Source organism: Perca flavescens, chromosome 13, assembly GCF_004354835.1.
Source record: "Perca flavescens isolate YP-PL-M2 chromosome 13, PFLA_1.0, whole genome shotgun sequence".
Taxonomy (NCBI): Eukaryota; Metazoa; Chordata; class Actinopteri; order Perciformes; family Percidae; genus Perca; species Perca flavescens.
In genome coordinates this window covers 29,481,562-29,490,894 of record NC_041343.1, presented here as the reverse complement: position 1 = coordinate 29,490,894, position 9,333 = coordinate 29,481,562, and the positions used below count along the sequence as shown (strand labels likewise).

Here is a 9,333-nt window from a genome sequence, read left to right as displayed (position 1 = left end):
TGATATAAAACTTTGAAAACGGGTCAAATTGGACCCGAGTGCAACAGTAGGGTTAAGCGGTGCAGCTTTAAAGACTGGATAAGAAGAAACAAAGTGCATGTGTTGAGTTCTGCTGGGGCACCATGCTAACGTGTAGCAACATGAGACAGATTCAGCTGCAGAACATCCAGATTTTAGACACATGAGAAGCGACTTGGATATGTATCCCAAACATCCAGTTACAGAAAAACACAGGGAAGGGAAAGTCTGAAGTTAAAAACTCCTTTTAGTTCACATCAGTCATCAACAAAATACATTTAATCTTACTTCCTGTTGTGTGTGTGTGTGTGTGTGTTTCAACAATCTTTGTGTGCTTCAACAATCAACAATCATTCCAGCGTATTCAAGGCAAAAGGTTTATGGATTTATTCCTCCCAAAAACCCTCAACATAGTTTCTTTTTTTCACTTTTACCTCAAGTTTTTTAAAGTGCAGACTATCCGATAAACTACCTGAGTGTTAGTGAAAGTTAGTGCTGTTTCTACACTTTGCCGAGTGTGTGTGTGTGTGTGTGCGTAACTGGTGAGAGACAATCTTAACGACTTTTTTTGTACGGTTCGACCTAAATCGAGAGTCGGGTTTGTTAAGCGTTCCAGTTTTTCCTCTCGTTTTTTTTCCCGTTTAGCGAAAAAAAAAAAAACAGAAGGCGCGCTGATGATGCTTATGTACGTACAACCATCTGTGCCGTCAATACTGTACACATCAGACAAGCTTCAGGTGTGCTCATGTTTGTCTGCGTACAAAATGCTCTAAAAAACAAACATCTATAATATCGCTTCGGTTTGGATATTTATGTTTCTTTTATCGTCAGCTTAAGTTGCTTATTTTGCTTTAGTACCATTGTTTGATATTGTTTTGTGCTATCAATATACACATATATATATTTTTTTTTTTAATTTTTGTCCAAATGTTTCATTTTAGTACAAAAGTCTTTGTATGCACATGTGCAGCTGTGTGACTTTGTGCTGGAATGAAAAAAAAAAAAAGCCTATAAAACAGCCGGTTAGTAACAGAAACACAACACGAGAAACAGAGTGGAAGAGAGAGAGTAGAATAATCTAGAATAAAAAAAAAAAACTATCAGTGCTATCGCTAATTAACAAACAAAGACTATCCACATTAGAAATGCTGAGCTCTTTAAAAATGTGTTTTTTTTTCACGGTTTTGAGCGTTTTATTTACTAAAACATATTATAGTGTTCTTTCTTTTTTAAATTCTTCATAACACCGCCCAACGGTTGCTTTTGTATGGGAACAGCAGGTTAAGACTCGGAGGGAGAGGAGGAGGAGGGGGGGGATACTTCTGAAATGCTCGTCTACACGTCGTCAGCCGGCAGGTCGGGGATGCTGCTCTTTGCCCGTGTGAAGAACGCCATCTTCTCTCTGAAATCACACAGGAAACCGTTAGAGCTGGAACACAACCACCTAGAGCTGGGCGATTTGTTTCCCTAAAAAAATCTGTGATTTTTTTTATAAAAAATTCGATTTAAAATAACTGCAAACTGTAAATATATTTTAAAAATATATATTTGTTGTATTTAATTAAAGTGCATCAACATAAACAAAATTGCACAGGCAAACCCTTTCTCTAAGTGAAAAGTCACTGTGCAGTGTGCAACAAAGATTGTTAAACATCCAAATTATTTATACTAAATCGATTTTTTGAAAATATGAATCGATTTGACCTACCAACTCGATTTTTAAATCAAATCCATTTTTTTCCCAGCCCTACAAGCACCTTCTTCAGCTTACGCTGAGCGCGAGGCCGAAGCCAACGTGATACATTTTAGTTCCAAGGTGTTTCTCACATCGCAAAGTTTAACCCTTGTGTTGTCTTTCCTGTCGACCATGCGTCTTTTGTTCCTCTGGGTCCAAATTCTTTTTTTTCGGCCGTCCTTTTCAACACTTTTGCTGCTTTTCCCCCCTAACGTTACTGTTGCTTTTTTCTGCCCCCTTTTTTTTTTTTTTTTTTGGGCATAAACACCCAAATCCCCTGCTGGAGCTGCTCCCCCCGCGACCCGACACCGGATAAGCGGACGAAGATGGATGGATGGATGGATAAACACCCAAATTAGTGTAGAGAGTAGTGAACCTATCGTTTATTTTAGGCCGGTTACACACTGCCTGCGTGGCGTGAGCGTGGCGTTTCTGCTACGTGGATTTTTCTATGTCTTTAAACACCAGAAACGTGTCTGACGCGGCGCTGCTGCTACTGCTAGCCTTGTCTGGACACATGGATGTTTCCCATTGATAAAATGAAATACTATGTTAAACATAAATATATATATACTGATTTCATCTAAAGCAAAATCTAGAGACTTTCAAACATCGACATGTCATTTATTAGTATGTATTTGTGTCTAAACGACGATATAAACATCTTTTCCTATTCTATTTTGCCTGGAAACGTTTCCAAAACACTTGCGTGTCGCGTGAAAAATAGGCATCGGTCCCGTTTCTAGGGTGCGTCTAGATTTCTAGGCTCGGTCAAATTTGACCCTTAGACAGTAGGGTTCAGAGCCTAGAAACATCAACATTTTTCGTTTTTTGTAGGAAATCGTTCCTCAAAAAAGTTGCGGATTGAAATAGAAATATATAAAGGGCCTCAAAGAGGTTTAGTGATTTATCCTTCTTTTTCAGTTCCTTCCTGATGTCAAACTTGAGGACTTTTTTTTTTTTTTATTATTATTATTTTGGGCTTTTCCACCTTTAATTTCTTTTGACAGCACATCTAGGTGAGAAAGGGGAGAGAGAGGGCGAAAGACATGCAGGAAATTGTCACAGGTCGGATTCGAACCCTGGACCTCTGCGTCAAGGCATAAACCGCTCAGTACATGTGCGCCTGCTCTGCACACTGATCCAACCCGGCCACAACTTTTATTTTAGGCGCACATTTATAAAGGTTTATTTCTCCATGCAGAAGGTAGACGGTTCGAGTCCAACCTGTGGCAGTTTCCTGCACGTCTCCCCCCACCTCTCTCTCCTTTCATGACTGAGCTGTCCTATCATTAAAGGTGGAAATGCCCATAAAAATAATCTAATAAAGTAATTTAATGGAATGTTTATTCATTCTTAATATCAGGGTTTTTCCTGCATAGGGGAATTTTTGGAATGTTTGGAATTGTTTACACATTGTGAAGACCTCTGAAACTAATTTGTGAGTTGACTTGTCTTTCCAGGTCCTTCACATTGTTTCGGAGTCCCAAAGTGGTTCATAGTAATGTTTTCCTCACACTTGCCGTGGAGACCATGATGTATGTAATAAATATGTGATATAAAAAGATGTGGGATCCATTCTTGTACCTTAGTAATGTATCCTTGTACTGTATTGTTGTGTAATATGTTTCTGGCCAGGGGCCGCAGATGCAAATTATGCAGCTAATTCTGGTGCAACATGTGTTAAAAAAACTAATAAACCAAACCGAGTCTCATCATTCAGAACTCTGTTCAGCTCTGGGGGTTTGTTGTTTCTCCCACCTGAAGGTCTGGACCTTGGGGACCTCTTTGCAGCTCTGGCCCCTGATCTTGTGGACGCCCTTGGCTGCTGCCCTCATCATCTTCTCCACCCGCTTCTCCTGCAGCTGCTCCTCGCGAGTCTGAACGGGACGGAGAGCACAGGAGGTGTTCAGTTCGCTGATACTGAACGCTGCAAGAAGTGTGTCCTCTAGAGGACTAGTGCCTCATTTATGCTTCTGCGTCAAATCAATGCCGTGGCTACGTACGTAGGTACGTGGAGACACAGACCCTACGCCGTAGCCTGACGTGCACCTGTCGCAAAATGTTGGACGGCCGTGGCTTGGTAGCGTTGCATTCCCCGACTCATTTCCTGGTTCTCCTTCTCCATAAACAACATGAGATCAAGGAGAGGGTTAACTTCTCCTGCTCCACGTTTCCAACCGTGGTCAGAAAACACAGGGGAGACACTTGGTTTCTCTCACTAGGACTCTAGAGTCGCTACTCGCTCCGAAAGCTAATCACCGTCACTCTCTCGCTAGCTCTACCCCCCCCCCCCCCCCCACACACACACACACACACACACACACACACACACACGTCGTCCCTGCTATTCTCTTAAATAGATTGCTGCACACACCAACACACAAGTGTAAACACCAGGCCACTTGCGTGGACTACGGCGAATGCTTTGCGTGGAGCCTCCACAGAACCATCAATCAGCCGTAATGCCTGATTTATGGTCGTGCGTTACATCTTCGCCGTATGTACAGTACGTACGTAGGAACAGGTAGATACGGACCCTACGCCGTAGCCTGACTCGCACCACGCAAAAACGATTTAACTACACAACGCTGCAACGTAGGCTGCAACAACTGTGATTGGTCCGCTCGGCTGTGGCTTGGTAGCGTTGCATTTCCCCCCCGGCTCTCCTTCTTCATAAACATGAAATTAAGGAGAGGGGTTAACTTTTCCTGCTACAGATTTCCCGCCGTGGTAAGAAAGCCCAGGGGAGACACTTGGTTTGTCCGTCTCCACAATCGGAGTCGGTACTCCCTGCGAAGCTAATCCCCGTCACTCTCTCACTCGCTCTACCACACGCTCCCCACACACATGCCGGCCCTGCTATTCTCTTAAAGAGACACGCTAGAACGACGCAGACACACCAGTGCACAAGTATAAATATTCACAACGCCGTAGGTTTCTTACGTAGGCTACAGAGTAGGCTCTGCGTAGAGCCTCGGGCAGAACCATAAATCGTGCTCAAAGCTTGCGATAAAAACCCTTGAGCACACCTGGATGCACCGGTTAAACGGGCCTGGACCAATTCTACGACGGCCATTCACCTGTATCTCGGCCTGCTTGAGGAGAAGGCGGAAGCGTTCGTCTTCTTGGACCCAGGCCGGCAGCTCTCTCTGGCCCTGCTGCCTGGCGTTCTCTAGCTGCGTCTTCAGCTCCCGCAGAACGCGCAGCTCCTGCGCCAGCCGGGACTGCCGCGTCCGGGACACCTGCAGGTCCATCTCCAGGTCCAGGGACGTCCGCAGCAGGCCGTCCAGACCTTTGACCTGCACCGGAGGCTGAAGAGAGGACAGGAGAGGGGGGGGGGATACAGTTAAACGCACACAATGTCATTTCTGCCACTAGGTTAGAACTTCCGCTCAAACCGCGATGAAAACGCCCACCACCTACAATACAAGTGCACAACACAATAATCAATAAATAATATAAATGAGACCATAAACAACATACACTATGTGGCTCCTACACTGTCGATGAGGATAACTAAACAATGATTGTTGCTTTCACAATATTTCATATCACACAACATGTGTTCTCCTGTAACCTAGGGCAGCAAAAAGTAAAAAAATAAATAAAAAAATGCAGTGATGGCGGTGGTGATGTCATCACCGCGGTAGTGGCACGTCACCGCGGTTATCGTCACAGCCCTATTTTATTTGCCTAATAACTGATAAAGTGGCTCGGAACAACCAGTTCTGGTTGAAAAACCAGTATCGGTCGATACCTAGTTTTTTAGGCACCGATCGAATCGCCTCTATGGAGTATCAAAAATGCCTCGTCATTCAATACCCAATTTCAATACCTGAGAAGTAAATCTCATCAGCGTCAGGGAGCCAATCAGCATGCAGCATGCTTCTACCAAGATCTAATAATGTCTGTGATTGGCTGCCTACGTCGTAGAGACACGCAGGAAAAACACACACGTAGTAGGAGCTGAAAAATAAATAAAAAGATCTGCGTCGTAATGTGTAATGTTGTCATTTGTTTGATCAAATTGGTGTCGGAAAAGGTGCCGTTTAGAAACCGGTATGGAAGTATCGGTACCGGTGTGTTGAATATTTGTGAACGATACCCAGCCCTACAGCTAGGGGTCTCTGCAAACTAACTTTTAGAATCCATCCCTCATGCACGAGACTCCTCTTCCCTAATAGCATTTATTTCCCACTCACCCCGGTTAACCAGCAGCAACGGATGCCAAATATTTTTGAGAGCATTGACGTTTTATCCATAACAGTCCTGTTATACACTGTATGAACACATTTGCTTAACAAAGAGCTGGAGTTAAACAGATGAAGCCAGCGATACATTAAATGTCTGCACGAGTCACCTGAGTGTACAAAAACTACTTGAATTATTTGCAAAAATCTGTCACCGACATGTGATGTGTGTTTGCGGATTTCCCTTTGCTGTTGAGCCCCAGGAGGGACACTGAGATGCTGTTGCCTGCCTCTAAATGAATAGAGCCTGGCAAATGTCAGAGCTGCATTAAACATTCAGACGGTTATTAAATATTAAGAGTCCCTTCACCGGGAGAATCGTCGGGCTAAAAAAAAAAAATGCAAATTAGGCTCTCCGGAGAAAGGAGGAGACAGTTAATGTGGTCGGTAAACCTGCAGGTTCGACTTCACTGTTGAACTGTCAACTTGAGAAGCAGGGAGATGACAGCACATACACTGCAGATAATAGAGAGTGAGAAGTCAAATCACTGAGCCTGTCACACAGACAAAACTGCTGGAGTTACACTGCTGAGGTCCTGAACTACTGGGCTCCCGTAGCCATGTTTCCCTCCGCTTGTCAATTGAATTATCTAAAGTTCGCTTAAAGTGCTCATATTATGCCTATTAGCTTTTTCCCTTTCCTTTCCCAAAGTCTCCCCCAAAGGGACTTACCATCTCCAACAGAAAACACTGTTCACCAACTGCTCCAAACAGCTCTATTGTAGTCCAGCCTTTACTTCAGAGACAAACGTGGTCACTTTGGAACACACGTTATAATGCTCGCCTAGCTGCTAGCGTAGCACGCCCTCATACTCTGCTTCTGACTGGCTAGTAGTCCTTATCTAGGTACTGAGCATGTGCGACTCCCAACAAAGATGGAACAGAAGTGAGATGCCTCACTCTGTAGCTAAAACAGAGAGCTCGGTCACACAGGGTGAAAAGAGGAGCTGCAGCAATGTCCACTACAACAAAAATATGGTGTTTTTTTTAATTAAACCATGTAAACCTAATCTAATATAACCTCTAAATACAATTATGAACCTGAAACATTCATGTGAATAAAGCCGGCGAGAGTGTGTTTGCATCACCATCAATCCAGGAGTGCGCTTGTGAGATGGATAGGGTGGCGGCGTTTGAAAAATAAAATGTCATTTATAAACGTTTTGCCAGACTGGATGCCTATACTAGAAAACTGGGGAAAGTAGCTGAACTTTTCTGGAGGGCCCCATGTTGTGGTTGTATGTTTTGTATTTTATTAAGAAAAATGAAGAAAAAAAAAATTGTTAATCCCAAAAAGCTTTGATTGCTTAGTGGTGTAGTGTCTACGATGGAGTCTGTCAGGTTAATGGCAAGAACTTATGACATCATTATCGCCTAATCTGACACGGCGACCATCTCAAAACACTAAAATATTGCGTAGTCTGTAGGGGTGTTGAAGTTAATCATTGTATCGACGATTCTGCATCGATGCAGTGACAGACCATAATCGATTATTGCCTAATAATGTTGCTCGTCGATTTTCCGGTGGCTGCTTTTTCCGTTTTTGCCTTTTGTCTGCCGTGTTCCGACTCCTTCTTTTAGGCCGACTGTCCGAGGACTATGGCTAACTGGTCCTCAGATCTCTGCAGGGTAAATCCAGACAGCTAGCTAGACCAAACCGATCCGTCCAATCTGAGTTTTCTGTTGGACGACTAAAACTACTTTTGAACGTTCCTTCCCGAGGCTGTTTAGCAGAGGCACCGTGGCTCTGTCTGGGTCAGGCAATGCAAGACTACACCCCTAGTAGTCTGACGTATAAACTGCTCTAAATTGTTTTTTCCTTCAGCGAGAGAGAGAGAGAGAGAAAGAGAGAGAGAGAGAGAGAGAGAGAGAGAGAGAGAGAGAGAGAGAGAGAGAGAGAGAGAGAGAGATCAGGAGACAGGAGTGAGGAAGTTGGTTCTACCTTCTTCATGCGCATGCTGCGTCTCTCGGAGGCGTTCCTTACAAATGGAGACTTCTTGGAGAGGGTGGAGCTGTCGCTGTCACTGCGGTTGATCTAGAAAGACCGAGACAGCAGAGAGTGGGGAAACAAATGTCATGAACCCATCTGAAGATTTTTCTATTTTTTTCTTTTCGTAACATGCAATAAACCAATCAGAGTGTCATCTCCCATTGCCTTTAAAAGCCAGGCGCGTTTGGATCTTCTGCATGGGTGTGTGCTGCTGCGTGTCCCTGTGTGTGTGTGTGTGTGTGTGTAACAAGTATAGTGTGCGAGCCCTGTGCATGAGCCTAGGCGCATTTTACTAATTTGCTGTTAAAATAACAATGAAATTCTGCGCTATTGACTTAAGACCAGGTTTTTGTTGGTCAGTGGCCGGATCACATCCCGCTGCCTCAAGATGGCAATACGCCCAGAATGCACCTGAACACACCTCCCTGTAAGACCAGCACACCCATGGGCGCACAGATGGGTGCAGGTGAATTTGCTATTTAAACGACGTGGGCGCTGGGCAGAAAATTGACAACTGCGTCGGTGTTAAACTAGCAAAGACACTGGCGTCGACCTTTGCATTGCGCCGGGTGTAAAATAGGGCCCTTTAACTTATCATGTGTTGTACGAATTGTTTGGGTGCTTGGAATGAGTATAACCAAAGTCTTAGCTTCACAAAGTTCTGTAATATATGATTAAAAGAGTTGTGATGTCTGAAATTTATTTTGTAATATCACTTTTTGAGTAGGAATTTTGTCAAACATGGTTTGGTGTGTCTTTGGGCCTCAGAGGGTTCCGGTGTGTTTTTCTCTGTTCAGTTGGAGTTACCCTGCAGATGTACTGGCTCTGAGGGCCCGGGGAGAAGGTCTTGGAGCGGATGATGGTGTTCCCCCTCATGAAGGGGTTCTGCTGGTGGACGTCCCGGTGGCGCTCCTTGGGTCGGACCACGGAGCAGTGGTAGGACGGCAACAAGTTGTCCATGCTCGTCTCCTTGTTCACCTGGACAAAGAGTACACGGCGGTCACAACGAGACGTAGACACATCAGGAGAGCGGAGCCTATAAAACAATTGTGTAAGTATAGATTGGGAGCTTTTCTAAATGAGAAATGATATTCAACCTTTTATTAGATGACAAACAAAACGTCACACACCAAAAGCGGTTTTAACATTTCCAACATTGAATTCAGACGACATCAGAGACCATTTAATGCATCAATTTAAAAAGGTCCCATATGGTGAAAATGGGTTTTTAAGGGGATTCTGTGTGTCAAATAGGGGGTGTGAAGTAAAAGCTGTGAATATGTGAAATCGCTCACTGCCGCCATTTCTCCACCCCCCACAAAACTAGACCGCCTCCC

At 44.1% G+C, this 9,333-nt stretch overlaps 1 protein-coding gene across 1 annotated transcript in view; it reads right to left on the bottom strand.

The window, feature by feature from the left end:
- Positions 1 to 247: 247 nt before the first annotated feature.
- wwc1 (WW and C2 domain containing 1) overlaps positions 248 to 9,333 on the bottom strand; it is a 76,475-nt gene continuing 67,389 nt past the window's right edge. The window contains exons 19-23 of the mRNA XM_028596105.1: positions 8,804 to 8,974; positions 7,949 to 8,041; positions 4,837 to 5,067; positions 3,515 to 3,633; positions 248 to 1,420 (exon numbers count right to left, since the gene is read on the bottom strand). Of these exons, the coding sequence (XP_028451906.1) occupies positions 1,354 to 1,420; positions 3,515 to 3,633; positions 4,837 to 5,067; positions 7,949 to 8,041; positions 8,804 to 8,974 (681 nt within the window). The 3' untranslated portion in view covers positions 248 to 1,353. The remainder of the gene's footprint in view (positions 1,421 to 3,514; positions 3,634 to 4,836; positions 5,068 to 7,948; positions 8,042 to 8,803; positions 8,975 to 9,333) is intronic.